At 33.1% G+C, this 23,294-nt stretch overlaps 2 protein-coding genes across 5 annotated transcripts; both read right to left on the bottom strand.

The window, feature by feature from the left end:
- Positions 1-361: 361 nt before the first annotated feature.
- LOC115984392 (beta-glucosidase 15-like) lies at positions 362-7,435 on the bottom strand. 4 transcript variants are annotated; one of them, XM_031107423.1, is made up of 13 exons: positions 7,297-7,435; positions 6,566-6,765; positions 6,267-6,336; positions 4,575-4,633; positions 4,236-4,311; positions 3,658-3,823; positions 3,196-3,451; positions 2,842-2,957; positions 2,118-2,332; positions 1,969-2,000; positions 904-1,006; positions 708-804; positions 362-610 (listed from the first exon to the last, which is right to left on the bottom strand). In XM_031107423.1, the coding sequence occupies exons 2-13, from the start codon at positions 6,719-6,721 to the stop codon at positions 445-447; spliced, it is 1,512 nt and encodes a 503-aa protein (XP_030963283.1). In that variant the 5' UTR covers positions 6,722-6,765; positions 7,297-7,435; the 3' UTR covers positions 362-444. The 4 variants fall into 4 exon arrangements, with proteins under 4 accessions (XP_030963283.1, XP_030963284.1, XP_030963286.1 ...); XM_031107424.1 differs by lacking the exons at positions 6,267-6,336; positions 6,566-6,765 and having other exon boundaries at positions 7,304-7,435; XM_031107426.1 differs by lacking the exons at positions 6,267-6,336; positions 6,566-6,765 and having other exon boundaries at positions 7,300-7,344.
- A 9,830-nt stretch (positions 7,436-17,265) lies between these two features.
- LOC115984397 lies at positions 17,266-17,766 on the bottom strand. The gene has a single exon (XM_031107431.1). The coding sequence runs from the start codon at positions 17,764-17,766 to the stop codon at positions 17,266-17,268; it is 501 nt and encodes a 166-aa protein (XP_030963291.1).
- Between the last annotated feature and the right edge of the window lie 5,528 nt (positions 17,767-23,294).

Genomic DNA, 23,294 nt, shown 5'->3' with positions numbered 1-23,294 from the left:
AAATATCTGGAAGTGTTAGTTGAGCTATAATGCCAAACGGATTTCTATATGTATTGTCAAAATCCATCAAGTTTGATGAAAATATCATCCTGTCTTTAAAAGGAAAAAAAAAAGAAAAAAAAAAGGTATGTAAAAGGCGAGTGAAATTTTATAGAGCATGTAGATACGTAGATATTACCCTCTTATTAAATGAGTTTTGCATTCGGCATTCATTGAACATACAAATTATAGATATTCTGTATATATGGACCTAGTTTTATTGAAACGCTCTTATACAAGAAATCAAATTGTTCTAGGAATCGCACAACACATGAAACCTGGATAATAACATTGTTTGTATTTTTGGAAAATACGTGTGGGTGAAAATCTGAAAATGTGTGTAATATTGTTTAAACACTGAAAATTATTGCTCAAAACACCCTACCAAACAGCCCCAAACTTTTATTAATTCAAAATCTTCTTGAACCACTTGGCTGAATTTTTAGGATATCTTTTCAGCCCATCCTTGTAATCTACATAGACTAACCCAAAGCGAATAGTGTAACCATCGGCCCATTCAAAGTTGTCCAATAGTGACCAAGCAAAGTATCCCTTCACATTGACTCCATTCCTACCAAAATCCAAAGTCAAAACACTCAAATCTGTCATTTATGTTGAACAGAAATAATAAAATGGTTTGGAAGGATTAATTATGTTAAAAGACTCACGTTATAGCACTTCCTACAAAAGAAAGATGACTACTGTGGTAGTCAATTCTGCTGTTGTCCTCAAGTGATATAGAACCATTATTAAACTCATTGATTCCTGAAAAACCAAAACAAAAGAGAAGAGATTACATATAGTGATTGAATGTATCACTATGGATGACATGTAGAGTAGATGAACTCATGTAGTTAAACATACCATTCTCAGTGATATAGATGATTGGGTTGTTGTATTTATTCTTTGTGTATAGTAATAGATCTTGAATTCCTTGTGGATAAATATTAATCCAGTCAGAAGCACCCTGCAGAGTCAATTACAATGCAAATCATTATACTCTAATTCAATAGATTGACACTAATGAATTTCTTTCTTTGTGCAGGTGCAGAATCGATAATGCATTCGTTCTTCGTTCTTCTTCTTCTTCCTTTTTTTTTTTTTTTAAATGATGATATCATGTGTGACAATATTGGAAATTTCTGGACAATTTATTTGAGCCAACAGTTGTGGTCATTGATCAAAAGGGAAAGTGTGATCATGATTGAAATTGACTTTAGAAGAAGAATGATATTTTTTTGAGGTGAAGGAAGAAGACTGATAGGTCTTTTGATATCAACATTGAAGGGAGAGAGAGTCCATGCCTGCTTGTAGGATATAGTATTCTAGATGTAAATGTAGATATATACATCAAGGAAAACAAAAATGCACAAGAAAAAAACAACTTACAATATGACATAGCCCTATGTTAGGGGGAAAGTTATTTTATTTTTATGATGGTAGGTAGGAGGAAAGTATTAGTAAAAGTATTAGTTACTATTTAAGGGGCTTCTCTTATTTGGAATCCTCATTTTTTCGATTCAAAAATGCCCCTACACTTCTATGTTTAAGTAGAAACAAAAATAAGGGACAACCCAGTAAAAAAAAACCCTAATTTCCATTAAAACATTACTTAAAAAATATAAATTAGATTCTCAAAATTAAAATTATATATATAAAATAAAAACACAAGTTTTTTTTTTTGCTACAAAATAAACATGTAATATTTGATCATTTTTTTAATCTAGTCTCATGACACTCCTAGTTGTATTAGTAGTTCTAATTTCTAAATGCGTAATATTAATGAGAAAACGTGTAAACTTCAAATTGGAATGAATAAAAAATTATGACACTAAAAAAAAAAAAAAAATCCCAATGAGGTGAAAAAAAAAAAAAAAAAAAAACAAAAAACACTTGTGTATAAGAAAGGAGCTGTAAAAGAATTCATACCTTTGGACCAATGGGAATCCCATTTCGCTCATCTATCAAAAACATATTATATTTCAACTTAATTAACATAGTATAATTTTTTGTCCCAAAAAACTAGAAAAAGAGAGTAAACTAATTCAAATACAACGAACTTCATTAGTAAAACGAACCTGTGTTGTTAATGCAAGAGTCTTTGAAGTAGCTAGGTGGCTGGTTTTCGCAAGGAACATCTTTAGCATAATTGGTACTATAATAGTTTATACCAATGAAATCAAAAGACCCTTTAACCATAGAAGATTGCTCTCTAGAAAATTGTGGCAATCTTTCATGGACATGGGCAACCATTTCAGCTGGGTAATGACCAGAATTTAGTGGTTCCATAAACCTAGAAAAGTTATAAAAGATCTACAATTAGCTGCGTTCTCAAAATTTTGAACAATAATATTTATTTATTTTCTGGTTTGCGTTCATATGTAGTTTCTTAAACACCAAAGACTAATTAAACATAACCCTCTTTCTGAAAAAAATAAATTAAAAAAAAAAACCCATTAATTAGAAGGGTAAAAATTGTCAATGTGCATTTGGATTTTTTTTTTTTTTTAGTTTATTATTAGATAATTTGAATTTCAAGTTTGTATTTCAAAATTGTTGTTTGGTTGTATATCCTATTTTGTACCTACAAATAAAAAATTAAAAATACAATTCCTCTCAATCTAAAGTCAGTTGAGAGATGACATCAAATTATTTTCCTGTTCTGATTTTTATTAGCTTAGTGCGTATGTATAATTATTAAAGCCTCATTTCTTTTGAAAACATAAAAATAAATTTACTAATTTTCAGGGGAAAAAATTATTCCAAAACACAAATTTTAAATATTCTCAGAAAACTACTTACCAATCATACGCAAAAGCAAGGGCTCGAGATGCTGCATCAATATCTGCATTTGACTGGGAATATGGCAATACCCATGGTGAATTTAGTGTAATCCCAATTTGACCCTTCTGAGATTTCTACATAAATCATCATTTGTAGTTTAGATCAGTCCATTAGACTAACTGATTGAAAATCATACTGATTTTAATCTGAGTGTCATTTTTAGTACATTATTCATCAAATAAAAAGATGAGCGCATTAGTACTATCCAAAAAAATCATGATACTACCATGAAAAATCAATGATTATTTGGTATAATCACGCTTAAATTCTAGTTGATTTTGCTAGTGAAATACAATAATCATGCACTCTAACCTGGTACTTGTGTCGATAAACTTCAACTGCAGCCGCATGAGCAAGAAGTTGGTGGTGAGCAACTAAGTAGGGTTCAGTAGCTGAATCACCATTATTACAATTTGAGAACAAACTCTTTGAACATCTACCTGGCGCAAATGCACCATTTCCATATCCCAGGGCAGCAAAGGTTAGAGGTTCATTTAGGGTGATCCAATGCTTCACCCTATCTCCAAACTCTTTATAGCAAAGCTCAGCATAGTCCCTAAAGTCATTCCTGTTTATATAACTGATTGAGATCGATATACATGTTAATTAAACTATATTTGGAAAAATGATCTTATTCATATTTTCAAAACTTGTTAAGATGATAATTCGTTATTGATTTTCAAATTTGCTCACTTGATTGTCTATTATTCGACAACTTACTGACTCAATAGTTGCGAAATTAGTTGGAAGTATGTAATTATAATCATTGCTTACTCAATTTTGGGACTTAAAAAACCACCATAGGTGTCTTCAAGGGCTTGTGGAAGGTCCCAGTGGAATAGAGTCACAAATGGCTTCAGTCCATGGGATAGGAGCTCATTGATGAGATTATTGTAATATTTAATGCCCTCTTGGTTCACTCCCCCACTTATATTTCCACCTGATTAATATAGAATTCAATAAAAATTTAATTAATTTATGTACTCCAATTGTGAATCAGGTTGAGCATCTCAAAATTTATGATTTAATTGATTATAGTTTAATTGAACATAGAAAATAGAATATTAAACAAAGCATAAATTCAAATCTAAGGATTAAATATAGGGTCATGCTAACGATTGCCTTTAGAGCACTTGTTAACAATCCATTTTAGGAAAATTTTAACATCACTTTTATGGAAAATGAAAAAAGCTGTCAAAATATTAATTGTTTTTTTTTCTTTTCCCATAAAAACTTTCTTTAACTGGATTCTTAACCAATATCTTAAGGGCACTCGTTAGCATTTCCCTTAAATATAAAACTTCTTGAATAATTATTAACCAAAAAAACAAGTTGTGTTTTAGTAATTTTACGCGGTAATAATCTGGACCATGAGATCGAAAATCTGTATGCATCAAAACCAATGTATTTCATTATTGCCACGTCTTCCTGCCAAGTTATTCAATTCATACCAATTAGTCCGAATAATACACCTGGTCATATGAAATGTAAAAGAAAATCCAAATTATAACAAACAAGCTTTAATTCGAAAATATTTGGAACAGATATAGATCTCAACAAACTAATCAAGGAATTAATATATAAAAAAAAAAGTCTCACTAACAATTAATTAATTCATGATAAAGGCATGATCTTCTTTAAAAAATTTATAATAAAACATTGCATTATGTCAAGTTGTCAACAATATATACCTTGTAACGATAATAGGAATCATCAGCAGGGTTTCCATTTTTACCATCCTTTATCTTATCTGCAACACCAAAAGGTTAATCAAAATCAAGTTCTAAAGTAATATGTTTACGCAACTATGGATGGTTGGCTTCAAAAGCTTATTCTAGTGAAAGCATTTTAACATATTCCGGGTCTGTTTAGATACCACTTATTTTGCTGAAACTAAAAACTTATTACTGAAAATACTATAAATAAAGGTAAAAGTTAGTTAAAATAATACAGTGGGGCCATGAATAGTAGCAAAAATAATCTGAATAGTGAAATAATTTATAATTTTCATTGCTTCCCAAACGCACACTCCATATTAGTGCTTTCCATATTTTTAATTCTAACAAACACATTCCATGCACTTTATTAGAGTTGTTGAGACTTGAGAGTAGTCACCAATGTTAGAAGCATAAAATCTAACAACATTAAAGCTATTTACACTCGATGCCAAAAAAAAAGGATTTTTGAAACTATGCAATATTCTAAGAGAGATTGTATCTTTCATTTAAAAAAAATAAAATCAGCAACTGTATCTGTCTTATCACATGAATAATCTTATCACATGAATAATGAATTCATCATATATCTATGGTATGCTGAATTAGCGAAAACTCTGATACTAGATTAATGAACGAAAAGAGCAACGCACCACATAGAGAAGAATAATACAACTCTTTATTTCATACAAAGACAATGAGGTTTTATACACCACACATAAACACACGGCAACTTTGCCTCTTGCACTTTTCCAACACTATACTTTTTAAAAGACACACTGTTAGAGTATTTTAATATTATTTAATTAAAATGAATTTATATGAAAATATAAATATAAAAATGTGGGAGTTGATATGGAAGATAAGAAATTAGTAGAATGTTTAATCTCACATTAAAAATGAGAGAAACTCTATTATTCTTTTTTTTTTTTTTTGAGAAACAAAAATAGGGGCCTTTAATGGGCTAATATGTATTGATTTAAATATTGGGTTAAATATGTGCCCAAAGGAAGGAGAAGGGAGGAGGTCATCCATTAATTGTAAGTCAGTTAAATCAAGCTTCTAGTTTTATTCTTCCTTTATTTGTACATTTTTAATTTTATAAGCTTCTAGGTTCTAGCTTTTTTATTTTTTTTTATTTTATAAGCTTCTAGGTTCTAGCTTTTTTATTTTTTAATTTCTTGTATATGATAGCTTCTAAAAATTTATAGTATTTGCATTAGACTATTTAAACTAGTCTGATGCTACAAATATAGCTAAACATCCACAAAATACTCATGCATCAGACTCTTCAAACTATCCAAAAATAAAAATTTTAACAATGAATAGTGCCACGCTACTAGTAGTATGGCACTGTTCATTGCCAATGTTAAAAAAAAAATTTATTTTTTTCCTCTCCCTCTCTTTCCTCCGAACCCAAGGAATCCCTCCTCTCTCTCCTCCACCATCCATCACTCCTAAAACCCATCTCTTCTCTCTCCTCACAACCCCACCATCACCATCACCATCACCACCCGAGCATGAGAGCCTCAACCTCACTGGACCCACTTCTCCAAAACCCCCCAAAACCCTTCGGAAAATTAATAATGAATAGAATAATATTTTAAATAAAATTAAACGTAGAGTATTGAGTCCGATGTAGGAGTAAGAGAAAGAGAGTAGTGTTACGTGGGTAGCGATGAGTGAAGGTGTCCCATATACTAGCTCCTCTACCTCCTTCATTCGTTGCACCTTCATACTGTACAACAACAAAATACACCAAATCAACAGCCCCTAGTATTATGGACTTTTTGCATATAGATAAAATCCTTCTATATGTTAATTTTGATTAGAAATACATGTGTTTGTATATATTATATTATAATTTGATAGTTGGGAGGAGGATTAATGTTTCCAAAAATGTGTTAATTAAGTTACAAAATTTTTAGCAACAATACACATATTAATTCAAAATTTTAAACACAAACCTGGTAAGCAGATGATGCTGTGCCAAATATGAAACCCTTAGGAAAACTTCTACGATCAACAGAATTTGAGTCATAATTTTGAATTACACCTTCACCCCGAGCAAGTGAGCCAACCAGGACAATTAGAAATATGATGAAATGACCTCTAATCCCCATAATTGGTTAGTAGCTTTTGATACTCTAATATGTCCCCCACAAGTCTACATTTATATATATAGGAAAACATAACCATGGATTAATTTTTTTCCACAATAGTATTTTATATACTGATACAATTATATTAAATGTCTATTAATAACAATCATAATAATGAAGTTTTATATGTAAAATGTTTCATATATAAATATAATTCTAACTGTGTAGAAATACTTGTTATATTGTTTAAACACACACCATACCAAACGGTCTCTTATTATTTAAAACCTCGTTAAATAATACTAAGCCATTTATTTATTTTTAAGGAGACAGGTATATATATATATATATATATATATATTTACAATTGATAACACTATAAAAATATATATGACCGGCTTAAAAGAAGAGATAAAAAAAGAAAAGAAAAAAGAGTTGTACGAACTCAACAACAACAACAATAACAACAAAAAAAAAAAAAAAAAGAGAGTATTGCAAATATATGTGTAAAGTCATTCCAATAAAAAAAGAAATATCTGTAAAATGTTTTAAATAATAAATAAGGAGAGAGAAAAAATAAAATAGTGCTACGTTACCACCCACTATTTTATATCTTCTCAGGTTTGTTTCTTGTTTCAGCTGGATACCAGCTTCTCCTTCTTCTTATTCTTCTTGTTCTTACAGCTTCTACCTTCTAGAGCTTCTGACTTCTTCTTACACCCTTTAATTTCATCTGCTTTTGTTTGTATTGCTTTTTTTATCTCTTCCTTTAATTTCATTCACCTTTGTTTGTAGTGCTTTTTTAGGTTTGTGTCTTTGTGAGCTTGTCACGTGGGCATTGTAATTTGTAGTGCTTTTTTAGGTTTGTGAGCTGGTCACATGGGCCTTGGAAAATGGAAATTAGAAAGACAGTGACTTTGTTTCTTACAAAGCTTTGACCTTTGAACTCCACATGATATGATGTATCATCATATCAGTCTCTTTTGTCCACTTGTGCCGGCACAAATTGATGTTTTTAATTTTCTTTTTATAAAAAAAATGGTTATTATTATTGGATGAATATTTCATACGTGGGCTTGAGATAGATATATTAGACATAATTAAAATATAGATTTATAGTTTTAATTGGATTATGTTATCTAATTTTTCTATTTTGTACTAATTTAATATATTTATTTATATTTTAAATCATTATTAAACTAGTTATGATGTTTCTATAGTTTGATCTCGACCCAAACTCAAAATCTTGAACCTCTCTTTTTTACGGTTTATTAAACGGTTCAAGTTTGAAAACCATAATTACACTTGGTATAACTTTATAAGAGTTACATCTCTTTTAAAAAAAACATTTATTATAATATCATTATTTTTTCTAAGAAATTAGTGATCTAAGCCATTAATTGTTCTTATTAAATAAATAAAATACATTAACTCTCTCACCTTCCATTTTTACCGTATTCTTTATCTTTTCACTTGTCTTCATCTTCCCAACAGCAATCTAAGTTTATTTGATTTATTTTTTCTTTCCCTTGTGAGAAGCATTAACTTCGTTGTGAGATTATGGAGTACTGGAGCCTCTGTTCCATGGCCACATCCCACATGTCTTTTTTTGCATGTTGTTGTCAATTTGCGTTGCCCTTTAAATTATCAATTATGTAAAGGTAGTCCAAGAAGGAATAAGATATGGATATATGGTTGGTTATGTGGGTTGCCCTAGCTAGAGAGATTTTTAAGAAGGAAGTAAATTCTATTCTTTTGTAAAACTAGCAGCTCCTCTCATGGATGTATTCCATTTGAGAATTTAGCAAAAAAGTGATAAATGAATTATTTATTTATTATTTATACTATATTTTATTGCAATAAAACTAAGTCCAACTAGGTTATATTATGGACCAAAAAAAAAAAAAAAAAAAGAAAAATATTAAAATAAAAAAAAAACATAAAGGAAGAAAAAAAAAAGAAAAAAGGAGCTTTTTGTAAGTTTTTTTTTTTTTTTTTTTTTTTTTTTTTTTTTTTTTATAAAAAAAATCCAACATTTTACCCATTTCCCAAACTAATTAGGGAAATGCTCCTATTTTGAAACTCGATTTTTTAAAAATCGAGTAAGCCTTATAGTGACCTTTTAAGGAGCCTTATAGCGACGTTTTAAGGATCTAATTAGTTTGGAAAATAAGGCAAAATGTTAGATTTTTTGCGTGAAATGGGCAAAGGCCAATTTTCTCCATGGACCTAGTTTTATTGAAACACTCTTATACAAGAAATCAAACTGTTCTAGGAACTGCAAAACACATGAAACCTAGGTGATCAACTTTTTTTAATTCAAAATCTTCTTGAATCACCTGGTTGAATTTTTAGGATATCTTTTCAGCCTATGTAATCTACATAGACTAACCCAAAGTGAAAAGTGAACCATCAGCCCATTCAAAGTTGTCCAACAGTGACCAAGCAAAGTATCCCTTCACATTGACTCCATTCCTACCAAAATCCAAAGTCCAAACATTCAAATCTGTCATTTATATTGTACAGAAATAATAAAATGGTTTCGAAGGATTAATTATGTTAAAAGACTCACATTATAGCACTTCGTGCAAAAGAAAGATGACTACTGTGGTAATCAATTCTGCTGTTGTCCTCAAGTGATATAGAACCATTATTAAACTCATTGATTCCTGAAAAACCAAAACAAAAAAGAAGAAGAAGAAGAATTTTGACCACGAGATCAAGGGAATGCCTAAAATAATTTAATTTACCCCGATTGAATGTGGGATCATTCAATTTTACATGTCAAAGGTCAAGATGATCAAAATGTCATTTTTGACCAAGTTGACTAACAGTCCAACGAAGTTTAAATTTTAAACAAATGCTAATTTCATCATCTTATTGGGTGGGGGTCTTTTTTGGGCTATTTGAGGGGGTGGAGGGCTTCAATGTATAGCATTCCCTTCTGATGATAACTCTTTATCAAAGGTACCTGTTCCTCTTAGAACAATCTTCAACATGGTAAAGATTCTAGACTAGGGTGCAACCAAATAGATTTATAAGTTTCCAGAAGATCTATCTATAAGAATAGACAAAAGTACTGTAGGCACAAATGCTACTGAGGGAAGAATAATCCGAGCCATTTTCAATTCCTTGTTTTCTTGGAAACATTGATCAACTGATGCCACTAATAGAAGAAACTTTTTCTAGAGCTCAGTCTTGAGGGTGAAAATAGTGCTATACTTGCATGATGGTAAAACATATTAGTCTCTAAGGCTGTGTTTGGTTGCTGTAAAACGTTTTGCGAAAAATACATAGAAAAGGAAAATATTTCAATGTGTTTGGTTGCATTTCAAAAAATTTTCCGGAAAATATTTTCTGGTGTTTGGAAAAGAAGAAGGAAAACACAAATCCAAAAAAACACAAGCCACAACCCAGAAAAAAAATCATCAACGATCGCGATCCGAGATCGCGATCTCGCCGGCGCGATCTCGCGAAGGCGAGATCGCGATCGACGGCGAGATCTCTCTCTCTCTCTCGCGCGTGCGCACTCTCTCTCTCTCTCTCTCTCCGGAAATCCTTTGAAGTGAAAATGAGGGGAGAAATTCATTTCCGGGTCAAAGGTGAAATTAGTGGTCAACCGGAAATCATTTTCCGGAAAATAATGTTTTTCGTGACAGCCAAACACATGGATTTTCCGGAAATTGATTTCTGAAATTGGTTTTCACCCAATTCAAACACAGCCTAAATGACCAAAATAACCACAAAATTTCCAAAATGATCGAAATCCTTGATTTCAAAGGACATAGGAACACACTTAGTACATCATTCCAAATACTCTAACATAGCATAAGTCACCATGTCCAAATGGGAATTACTAGCCCAAATTGGAGCTTAGACTTGATCAGAAGGATTAATCCGTTTTTCTCTCCACTAATTTATCTAAGAGAAGTACTGCATTCATAACATTTTCACAACAAATCTTATGTGATAAGTTATTACTGATTTATAATTTGAATCATTACTTAAATTACTTTTTTCCCCACCAATAATAGCTAGTAACAACTTATCACTTAAAATTTGTTTTGTAAATGTTGTAAAGATATTGTGGACATAGCATTTCTCTTTATCTAACGGATACGATAAATAATGAAGTCCAAAGATTTCACTCAATACCACCAAAAGATCAAACTTCAAATGGCTCAATGCTCCAAAATCTTGCTTAAGGAGAAACACAATAGGAGAATATAATAAAAATCAAGACATAATAAAGTAATTTTTTTTGTTTGTTTTGAAACTGAAAAATTTTATTCAAATTTTATTAATTGTCTTCTTCTATGCCTTTTGATCTCATCATAATCATTCATTACCTATTTTCACATTGTTTAGGTTAATTTTCTAAGAATGACTTTAAGTATTGCCAAAATAGATGAGATATTTAAATAGGCAAACTGTTTTAGAGGAACGCTAAGGGATGTCTAACACCCTTCTCATGTATAATCAAACCCTTGAACCTACCATAAAAGGATTGCAAAAATTTCAGCATCAACTAAGAAGAGATCAAGAAACCTTTTGTTTGAAGAAATTATCATTATTGATCACAAGACTAACTATTTTTCATGGGTACAGACCATTTTACATTTTGAATTTTTTTTAGGCCAACGCTCATTTTGGAGAGGTCAAGTATACATTTTTTTTTTCAAAAATTTAAATCATGTGTATATATATGCACACACATACAATGACATTTTCTTAAAAAGGACATCCAAACAGAACCCTAACCCAATAGGTTTAGAGAGAGAGACCTTCATAACTTGGCAAATGTATACAATTTTTTTTAGAGATAATTATAATATGCTGCTAATCTTACAGTTCGAACCCTTTCCTCCCTAGACCCTCAAGCACTTTGTACTTGAAAATGTGACAATTCAGCTACAAGACCTTTGACTAGCAAGCGTATACATTAAAGCAAATGGAAGCAAGTGAAAATCAAATTACCCTTTTTTGTTAGCATAATTAGTGTATTTAATGAGTCACGTCTTCTATATGAAACACGCTTTACCATTTTGTTTTGGAAGTTTTTCTTTTGAAGGTGATCATATTCATATTGATGAGGTTCATAATGGATTTATGCAAAAATAGAAATGGAGAAATAGAAGAAATAAACACACAAAGAAGATAAGGATATTCAAGGTTTAGACTTAGTCTCTTAGACCTACATCCACAAGCAGCGTCAATAGATCACCTTAGCAACATGTTCTTAGCATAATTATTGTAGTTAATGGTGTTGATCCTCATTCAAATTTTGAAATGATGCTGCACCTGCTTCGTATTTTGGCTCTAATTTTCCGTTCAAAATTCCAATTGATTCAAGATGAGTCTTTTTTGAAAGGAAATTCAATTATCTACAACTTTTTCAGAAATAGAGAAAGCCAAATTTCAACGTTATCCATGCCAAAAATGTGTTTCAAATCGCTGTTGAAAATAGTAACGTCTTTTGAGCATTTTTGAATTTTTTCACAGGATGTATCTGTTTCTTTATCCAATTTATTTTTCAAAAATCTTTCTTCTGAAGCAAAGGGAAAGGATAAGTCTATTAGATAGGCTTGAACAGATTTGATATTGATCCCCATTTGAAATTTTGGGAGAAAATTGAAGATAATGCTGAATTTGTGTTATCTTCTGCACCTGTTTCGTATTTTGGCCATAACTTGCTGCTCAAAATTCCAATTGATTCGGGATTGATGTTTTTTGAAAGGAAATTTAATTCTCTACAACTTTTATAGAAATAGAGAAATCCAAATTTCAACATTTTTCTGGCCAAAAAATGCGATTCAAGTTGCTGCTGAAGATAATGACGTTTTTTGAGCATTTTTCTGTTTTTTTGAATTTTTCATGGATCATATCTCCAATTTTTTTTTAAAAAAAAAAGAGCAGATAAGATGCCATAAAGAAAAACATTTTTTATTATTTCTTTTAAAAAAATGAAATAAAATGAAATCCAATCAAATATCACACTTGATTAATTTTAAATTAATTCTTATGAGAACCAATCAAAATTAAGTGTTTAGAATAGGATGTGATCAGGTCCATCATATAGGCGAGCCATAATCATTGAAAATTGTTTGTATGATAACTTTTGATCAGGTGGTTCAATCAAAACCCATAACATACCATTATGATCGTTAGAACATCAAGATTTGTTTTGTATCACAAATCTAAAGATCTACCAGTTGGTTAAATGTAAGTTGTAAAATTGGGTGTCTACACATTCCAAGGATGGAGTACAATTTTTTCATCTAAATCCTCCAAATAGTACGCACTTATTCCTGCCACCGAAGTGATGCGATACGGTCCTTCCCAATTAGACCCTAACTTTCCCCAGGCTGGATTCCTGGTAGTACCCAAAACTTTTCTTAATACCAAATCTCCTAGGGTTAACGGCCTTAGCTTTACATTGGTATCATAACCTTGATTGAGCTTGTGCTAGTAGTAGGCCAGTTGGACCATTACATTCTCTCTTCGTTCTTCAATCAAATCTAGACTCTTTTCTAGCAACTCATCATTGCCGTTCGAAGTGAATGCATTTGTTCTCAACGTTGGGAAACCAGTTTCCAGAGGAATTATAGCCTCGGCCCCATACGTCATTGAAAAAGGGGTTTCTCCTGTTGACCGACGAGGTGTTGTTCAATACGTCCAAAGGATATGTGGTAATTCCTCCGCCCATTTTCCCTTTGCATCGTCCAACCTCTTTTTAAGTCCATTCACTATAACCTTATTGACAGCTTCAGCTTGCCTATTTTCTTGTGGATAGGCTGGAGTGGAATATCTATTCTTTATCCCTAGATCACAACGGTACTTCCTGAAAGTTTTGCTATCAAATTGAAGGTCATTGTTCCAGATGAGAGTATGAGGAACCCTAAATCGAGTAATGATATTCTTCCAGATAAACCTCTTGACATCCACATCTCTGATATTAGTCAAAGGTTTGGCTTCGACCCATTCGGTGAAATATGCCGACCAGCAGATATTTTTTATTTCCTACTGCCTTAGGGAAAGGACCTACAATATCCAAGCCCCACTGAGCAAAAGGCCAAGGGCTAGAAAGAGGATTAAGAACTCCTTCAGGCTGATGAATGTTTGGCGCGAATCTCTAACACTGATCACATTTTTTAACATACTCTTGTGCTTCCTTTTGCATGCCCAGCCACTAGTATCCTTGAGTAATGGCTCGATGAGATAAAGATCTTTCTCCTGTGTGACTTCCACAAATTCCTTCATGTAGTTCTTCCAGGAGTAATTTTGACGCCTCAGGATGTACACAAAGCAGATATGGTCCAGAAAAAAAGCGTTTGTACAACTTTTTGTCCTTGGACAACCAAAACCGAGGAGCTTTCCTTTGTACTTTCTCAACTTCTGACTTCTCCTCAAGCAATATGTCCTTTTCAAAGAATAGCAGTATAGGATCCATCCAGCTCAGCCCTACCCTAATTTGATGGACTTGGAGCAAGTCTCTCTTTATTGGGGTAGGGGTGCATAGACCTTCGACAAGTATTACTCGGGGCAAATCCTGTGTCGAGGAAGTGGCAAGGGTAGCCAGGGAATCTGCATGGGTATTTTCACTTCTAGGGATATGCAATAAGTCAAAAAATTCAAATTCTATTTGTATACGCCTAACTTAACCCAAATATTCCTGCATTCTTGCACCCCGGGCTTCTAATTCCCCTTTTACCTGGCCTACGACTAATCTTAAATCTGAAAACATTTCCACTGCCTTTCCACCCATTTTCTGGACCATCGTCATTCCCATCAACAAAGTTTCATATTCTGCTTCATTGTTTGTAGCCAAGAATCTCAACCTCAATGATTTTTCAATGGTGATCTTCTTAGGAGATACCAGAACCAGCCTCACTCCTGATCCCCGCTGGTTTGTTGCTCCATTCACATATACTTTCCAGGATAAGGAGTCTTGTGTGGAGATCAAGCCAACCGATTTTTCATCCATGCCATGCTACTTTACATCTACTTCTTCAGGAAGTTCAGCAAACTCAGCTACTAGGTCGGCGAGGACCTAGCCTTTTACAGAGGTACGAGGCATATACTTGATATCAAAAACTCCTAAAATCGTGCCCCATTTGGCAATCCTCCTGGTATAAACCGCGCTTCGAAGTATTGACTTGAGTGGAAACTGAGTTAGGACAACCACGGTGTGTGCCTGGAAGTAATGGGGAAGTTTTCGTGTAGCATGCACTACCGCCAAGATGGCCTTCTCCAGTGGTAAATACCGCATCTTGGCTTCATGAAGTGACTTGCTCACGTAATAGACTGGCTGTTTTATGCCACTGTCTACTCGTATCAAAACAAAACTTACCGCATGAGAGGCTACCGCCAAGTAGGCAAACATAACCTCATCCACCTCAAAATTGGACATGATGGGCGGCCGAGATAGGTACTCTTTAAGCTGTTGAAATGCTACAGCACACTCCTCGGTCCATTCAAATCCTTTCCATTTATGCAGCAAAAGGAAGAAGGGTTTGCACCTATCTGCTGACCTGGTTATAAATCGATTCAAAGCAGCAGTCATCCCGGTTAATTTTTGGACCTTCTTGGGATTCTGAGGTGGTTGTAAGCTATTAATGGCCTTAATCTGATTAGGGTTCACCTCAATTCCCTTGTGAGTCACCATGTAGCCCAAAAAATTTCCCGAGCCTACACCAAATGAACACTTGGAAGCATTCAGACGCAACTTATGCTTCCTCAGAATTTCAAAAATGTTCTTGAGGTCTCCCACATGCTCAGACACCACCTTACTCTTTACAACCATATCATCATTATAGACTTCAATGCTTCTGCCCAACTGTGGTTTGAACATTTTAGTCATCATCCATTGATAAGTAAACCCTGCATTTTTCAAACCAAAGGGTATCACTTTATAATGATAATTTCCAGTGGGAGTGACAAAAGCTGTCTTTTCCTGATTGTCCTGTGTTAGTGGTATCTGGAGATATCCTTGAAAGGCATCCAAGAAACTCATCCGAGGATGGCCTATCGTCGCATCCACCAACTGATCTATCCGAGACATAGGGAAAGGGTCTTTTGGACAAGGCTTTTTGAGATCTGTGAAGTCCACACACACACACCATTTCCCATTTTTCTTTTTCACCACCACCGTGTTAGCTAGTCACTAAGGATAGAAAACTTCCTTTATAGCCCCTGCCTGTTTGAGCTTTGTTACCTCATTTCTGACAGTCTCAGCGTGCTCTTTGGACGGACACCGAGGTGGCTATTTTGTCGGAGTAATGAAAGGGTTAACATTCAAATGATAACAAATGAAACTTGGATCTACACCCGAGGCTTCGTACACGTTCAGCGTGCTCTTTGGACGGACGCCGAGGTGGCTATCTCTTCGGAGTGATGGAATGGTTAACATTCAAATGATAACAAATGAAACTTGGATCTACACCCGGGGCTTCATACGCGCTCCACGCGAACACATCAATATTTTTTCTAAGAAATTCAACCAATTGCTCCCTCTCTTATAGAGGCAATTAAGCCCCAACCTGAAAGAACTTCTTCGGATCATCACCAACAATTACTTTTTTTAGATATTCACATTTCGCTTCGTTGGCTGGTCTATTGAAGAGCAATGCCGGAGTTTCTGATTGCTATAAACCATTCTCAGCAGTGGCCGAGATTTTAGCCTCAGGCCGATGTTGGATGGCCACTATTAGGCATTGTCTGGCCATAGACTAACTTCCTAATTTTTCCAAAACCTGGCCTCCAGATGGATATTTCACCTTTTGGTGAAAAGTGGAGGAGACAACTCCTAGGGTATGAAGCCAAGGTTTACCCATAATGGCAGTATATGGAGAGAAAGCACCTACAACGATGAAGTCCACCTCCACCACATCCGAGCCAGTTTGTACGGGTAATTTGATTTGACCTTTCGAAATGACCATTTTACTTTCAAAACTCACCAGAGGAGAACTGTAGGCTGTTAAATTCTCAGGTTTCAAATTTAGCCCCTTATATAGGTCAGGATACATTATCTCAGCTCCGCTGCCCTGGTCGATCATCACCCTTTTCACATCGTACTCACCAATTCTAAGTGTAACCACCAAAGTATCATCGTGAGGTTGTATGGTTCCAAGTTTGTCATCATCTGAAAAACCTAATACTAGTGGGATGCCCATCTTGACTCTCGTCGGCATTGAATCAAATTCCTCAACTGGGTAACGAGATACTGACATTACTCTGGAGGGGGAAGATCTGGTCCTCCCTAGGGCAACAAATATGACATTTATCATGCCTAGAGGGAGTCTCGAAAAAACATTTCCCCGAATCTCCGAACCCGTTTGGTTTCCCCAGCCACTGGAATGATGCAAGAGTTACTTTAATTTCCCTTCCCGAACCAGTTGGTTTAAATGGTCCCACAAGTTTCTGCAATCCTTGGTAGTGTGTCCATGGTCCTGATGATATTAGCAATAAAGGTTTTGATTATGCCTCATAGGATCTCCTACCATCTTGTTCGGCCATTTGAAGAACGGCTCGTTTTTAATCTTCTCCAGAACCTGTTGTACCGGTTCTCAGAACATAGCATTAACCACTTGGATGTTGGCAAATCCTGGCTGCCCAACAAAGTATTTCCGAGATCGGTTATTATTATACCGGTCCGATCTGAAATCCCTCCTCTCCTGAGGGATCACCTTAGCCTTCCCTTTTCCCTGCAGTTGGTCTTCTTCTACCCTTCTGTACTTGTCAATCCGATCCATAAGTTGATGCATACTGGTAACAGGCTTACCAGTCAGAGATTTCCTCAAATCATGCTTAGCTGGAAGGCCAGCCTTAAAAGTACTAATGGCCACATCGTTATAGTCTCCGTCTCGCATAGACATAAATAAAAAGGAACCCAAAGGCCGAGGAACCCTGCTACAAGTGATAAAGCGAACGCCAAAGGCCCGGGTGAGCTTCTTAAAGGAGTCAATGGAATTCACCCTTAAACCATTGAACCACCTCATCGCCACGGGGCCCAAACTAGATGGAAATACCTTACACATCAAAGCCTCATCTTTGGAATAAACGGCCATCCTTTGATTGAAGTGACTGACATGTTCCACCGGATTTGTTCGACTATTATAAATGGTGAACGTGGGTTGATGGAATCGCCTAGGAAGACTCGTGCCTTCTATGTTTCGTGTGAAGGGTGATTTAGAGATTTGACTTAACGCCTTGTTCATGGCATCGTTCCCCAAGCCTTTGCAAGGCGGGCTCTTATATCTACGTCTATGGTGGTACTCCTCGTCGTAGGAGAAAGACTCGATGGTTGGAGTTCTGGATCTTCGTCTACAACTAGCACCATCTGTCTCCTCGAAGAACAGCTTAGAGTTGGGCAATGAACGTCTTCGCCGTGCGTGGTGCAATTCCCTTTTCAACTCATCGATTTCACGTTACATGTCTCTATCATTCTTTGCATGGGAAATACAGCTCTTCCCTTGAGATTGGCTTTTACTAGTATAAGCTGCGTGCACACTTCCTTCACAATCTTCTCTCTGTTCGAGCTCCTACACAGATTACTATGTTGAGACCCCCTTGATTCTGCTTGGTGTAGATTCGTATCCACCTGGTGTGGACGTGTCGCTGCCTGGTGTGGACCTACTTCTTCCATCTTAAACGCTGCACTCAAAATACTTTCAGAATAGACCAAGTTCTTCCCACAAACGGCGTCAATTGTAAGGACTGGATTTGGATTGGACCCAATATAGGATTGGCTTTTAGCCCAACAAGCACAAACAATGAATTTGTAGAGTACGGGTGAAAGAACTAATTCTATTTGATAAGAAAGACAATAACAGTTGTTTATTTAAAAGAATCAAACACAAGTAAGGTAAGAAAATCTGTCATCGGCACAGTCTGAGGAGCTATGTTATAATGTCAAGTTGATGATCAAGGTTACAAGAGTTCAAAGGATTATTACAAAGCTTTCTTGTTTTTCTGATCTCCTTTCTTTAGGCCACATTTCCATTCTATATACTATATTTTTTGTGTCATCCCTATCACACACGTGTAGGTTAGGTTCTAGGAACTCCTTCTTGTCCCATCTAACACCTCCCAGAACTTTCAACTAGCAGCTGTAAAGCTGCTTCACCACTATTCAGGTATCACCTCCACATTAATGCGGCCAGAGAGTTAGCTGGGATGCATTTAATGTGGAGATAGCAGCTTTTGAAGATATTTGTTGCCTCCCTCTACTCCTCCCTTATCCAATATTTGACTTCTAACCGTGATGCAACCTTGAAGGATGTTCAGGATGATAGGACATTTCCACTAACCTCGGATCTCTGTTTCTGAGATGACTTTTCTCCTCGGACATACTTTGGACTATCATATACAATCCTTATTTCTTCTTCTTTTACCATTCCCATAATAACCTTATTTGACCGTCCTCAGATTAGTAAATATCATTGGATTAGGCCATAGGCCTAATTCGTATAGTTTTTAATAGTACCTTCTGGCTAACTGGCCCCCTTAGTTGCAATAAGCCGTCACTTTGAAATTTCTATTGTCATAAATTGCAAATAATTGGTATCGATTTATTACAATGATTTTTTTCAATTTAAGTTATTGCAAAAAAATTTCTTAGCAATTCAATATATATATATATATATATATATATAAAAGTAGAGACATCATGTTAGAGAGCATTAGGTTGTACCAAGTGGTACATTCCTTGAAATTCTTTTTATTTAGGCTTCTACTTCAAATAGATTGCATTTATCAAATTATTAGTTCATTGAATTAGCTAATAGAGTAAATGTATATACTTATTATATATTGTTGAGCATTAATTTATTTTAAATGAATTTATAAGATTATTTTTATAAAATTTATTTAAGAAATAATTTTTAGTTGGAATAAGAATATTAGATTTACAATATGACATTATTCCTCATGTTTAGTTGATTTGACAAAATTTTTTTTTTTTGGAGAAAGTGCTTTGACAAAAATTGACACAAAAATTTAAAAAAAATTAAATATTTGTGAATTCACTAAAAGTTAATCTTAACCCTTTAAATTTCCTGATTCCTTTCAGTAACATGTGATATATATATACACACACACACACACACACATATATATATATATATGTGTGTGTGTGTGTGTGTGTGTGTGTGTGTATGTAACTGACATTGTAGTATTTATTCATTGTAATTAGAAAGATAACATTGATTTTTTTTTTTTTTTTTTTATGTGAGGAACAATTGATTTGAAATATGGTATTCTTACTAAAATTTTAGTTGTCTTTGCAACTATTGAAAAAATGTCCAAGAAAAGGGAAAAAAATAAATAACTTTACTAACACAAAATCTAGAATGTAAAAAACATAATTGAAGGATATTTGCATTTTTTGTAGGCATGAAACATGCCAATTTATATGACCCAATATATCATGCAATTTTAAATTTAAAAACACATATATATATTATGATCAAATCACTACACTATTCTTAGTGTCTTTCTATTTTGTTTATAAAAAAAACTAAAGATTACCTTTTTTTTACAAGGAAAGTTATTGAATTTTTTTTTTTTTTTTTTATACATCAATAGTTGAGAGTGAGGGATCTGAATCTGAATGTCTCTATTAGAAATTGAGATGCCAACCAATTAAACTAAATCTTATTGAAATATTGGAGAAAACTAATAATGAGTTGCATCGCATATCGTGTAGGAACTCAGCTAGTTAGTATTAAAGCTTCAATTAAACTGAAAATTACAAGTTGTTGCAACTAATTATTATTAGTGTAATAATTTATCACTTATAAATTATTATTGCAACGACTTTTAGAGTTGGTTTCAAAATAATGGCAATTTGCCGCTCGTTTAACCCATGAGGCAAATGATATTTTATCGATCTAAAAGAATACATGAATGACAATACCACCCAAATACAATCATTAGATCTAAAGAAACATTTGGTAGTAAGGATGTTTTTGTGTGAGATCCTCCTTACAGCACGTAAAACACTCTCGAAATTTGAACTCGGTTTTTCAAGATGAATTATTTTGATTGCCACCTTATTGTTCAAATAGTTGGCCTTGTAAACTGTGGAACTAGCACTGCTAGAAATTCTACTAATCAATTCATAGGAATGAGAAGTTGATGGGTATCGGACCTCTCGATCAGCCATTGTAGAGAAGAAGAAAATATAGCAGTTCTTGAAGTTGATGGGTATCAAACCTCTCAATCAGCCATGGTAGAGAAGAAGAAAATATAGCAGTTCTTGAACAAGAATCTTTTGCAATAGATAGTAAAATATCGTCATCTCTTAATTTATGCAAGAGATAACATCTCTTAATGATGCATTTAATTTGATACATTACAATAAAAAATGTTTATTACAACAAAAATAATCGTTGCAATAACATTAAAATTATTGCAATAGTTTATGCAAAGTGTTGCAATAAAATTTGAAGGAATAAGTTTGTGCCAAAAAAATTTTGTTGCAGTAAACTTTAAATATTTTAATGGCAATTTTGATGTAATAATATATTTACTTTTGCAATAAACAATTTACTACATTGAATATCATTTAGCAATAGACTATTATTTTACAAATTTTATTGCAATAGATTGCAAATAATTGACAAAAATAATTTGGGTCAAGTTATTGCAACGTTATCTTCATTGTAATAGATAATTGTTTCATATTTTTCATTACAATATATTATAATATAATTGGTATTAGATTATTGTAATAATATATTCGTTGCAAATTTATGTTTGTCATTGCAATGGATAGTAAAATAATTGATATTTAGTTATTGCAATGATATATTTGTTACAATAAGCTGTCACTTTGAAATTTCTATTGTCATATATTGCAAACAATTGGTATCGAGTTATTACAATGATTTTTTTTCAATTTAAGTTATTGCAAAAAAATTTCTTAGCAATTTAGTATTAAAGCTTCAATTAAACTGAAAATTATAAGTTATTACAACTAATTATTATTAGTGTAATAATTTATTACTTTTAAGTTATTATTGCAACGACTTTTAGAGTTGGTTTCAAAATAATGGCAATCTGTTGCTCGTTTAACCCATGAGGCAAATAGTATTTTATCGATCTTAAAGAATACATGAATGGCAATTACACCCAAATACAATCATTAGATTTAAAGAAACATTTGGCAGTAAGGATGTTTTTGTGTGAGATCCTCCTTGCAGCACATAAAACACTCTCAAAATTTGAACTCGGTTTTTCAAGATGAATTATTTTGAATGCCACCTTAGTGTTCAAATACTTGGCCTTGTAAACAGTGGAACTAGCACTGCTAGAAATTCTACTAATCAATTCGTCGGAACGAGAAGTTGATGGGTATCGGACCTCTCGATCAGCCATGGTAGAGAAGAAGAAAATATAGCAATTCTTGAACAAGAATCTTTTGCAATAGATAGTAAAATATCGCCATCTCTTAATTTATGCAAAAGATAACATCTCTTAATGATGCATTTAATTTGACACATTACAATAAAAAATGTTTATTACAACAAAAATAATCGTTGCAATAACATTAGAATTATTGCAATAGTTTATGCAAAGTGTTGCAATAAAATTTAAGGTAATAAGTTTGTGCTAAAAATATTTTGTTGCAATAAACTTTAAATATTTTAATGGCAATTTTGATGTAATAATATATTTGCTTTTGCAATAAACAATTTACTACATTGAATATCATGTAGCAATAGACTGTTATTTTACAAATTTTATTGCAATAGATTGCAAAATTTTTGACAAAAATAATTTGGGTAAAGTTATTGCAACATTATATTCATTGTAATAGATAATTGTTTCATATTTTTCATTACAATATATTATAATATAATTGGTATTAGATTATTGTAATAATATATTCGTTGCAAATTTATGTTTGTCATTACAATAGATAGTTAAATAATTGATATTTAGTTATTGCAATGATATATTTGTTGCAATAAGCTATCACTTTGAAATTTCTATCGTCATAGATTGCAAATAATTGGTATCAAGTTATTACAATGATTTTTTTCAATTTAAGTTATTGCAAAAAAATTTCTTAGCAATTTAGTATTAAAGCTTCAATTAAACTGAAAATTATAAGTTATTACAACTAATTATTATTAGTGTAATAATTTATCACTTTTAAGTTATTATTGCGACAAAAAGAATCACTACAATAACATCAGAATCATTGCAATAAATCAAAGTTAATAATGCATAACTTAAGAGTCTCTTCTCCTTCATGTCACTAGGAGGCTAATCTAGTGGCTAATCTAGTGAGTGCCTTGTGGGTAGAATTTAGAAAATAGTTAGGTGTATGTTGTTTAAGTTACCGGGATAGTAAAAAAAAAAAAGTAAAAGGAGCAAAATTCAATTGGGCCCACATTTATTTTCCGACCAATTTAAAGTGAAAATGGATGAAAATCTTATGATTAGTTTAGATGAAAGGAAGAATAAAATAGTAAAATAGAATTGACCGAAAAATTAGCCATAAATCCCCACTCAGATTATGTTATTTAACTTTTCATGGTTATTGAATTTATATTTTTGCCCACAAATTTCTATCCCTCACTCTACT

This window comes from Quercus lobata, chromosome 4 (assembly GCF_001633185.2).
Source record: "Quercus lobata isolate SW786 chromosome 4, ValleyOak3.0 Primary Assembly, whole genome shotgun sequence".
NCBI lineage: Eukaryota > Viridiplantae > Streptophyta > Magnoliopsida > Fagales > Fagaceae > Quercus > Quercus lobata.
The sequence above is the reverse complement of the archived record's forward strand: the minus strand, read 5'-3'. Positions and strand labels throughout refer to the sequence as shown.

Bases quoted from the DNA above. Each gene is read 5' to 3' on its own strand.
- LOC115984392 (XM_031107423.1), bottom strand. From the start codon at position 6,721: ATGGGGATTAGAGGTCATTTCATCATATTTCTAATTGTCCTGGTTGGC. The intron at 6,337-6,565 runs GTTTGTGTTTAA...GTTGTTGTACAG, and splicing joins CAGCATCATCTGCTTACCAG to TATGAAGGTGCAACGAATGA. The intron at 4,312-4,574 runs GTATATATTGTT...ATAACTTGGCAG, and splicing joins ATTCCTATTATCGTTACAAG to GAAGACGTGGCAATAATGAA.
- LOC115984397 (XM_031107431.1), bottom strand. From the start codon at position 17,766: ATGGCCGTTTATTCCAAAGATGAGGCTTTGATGTGTAAGGTATTTCCA.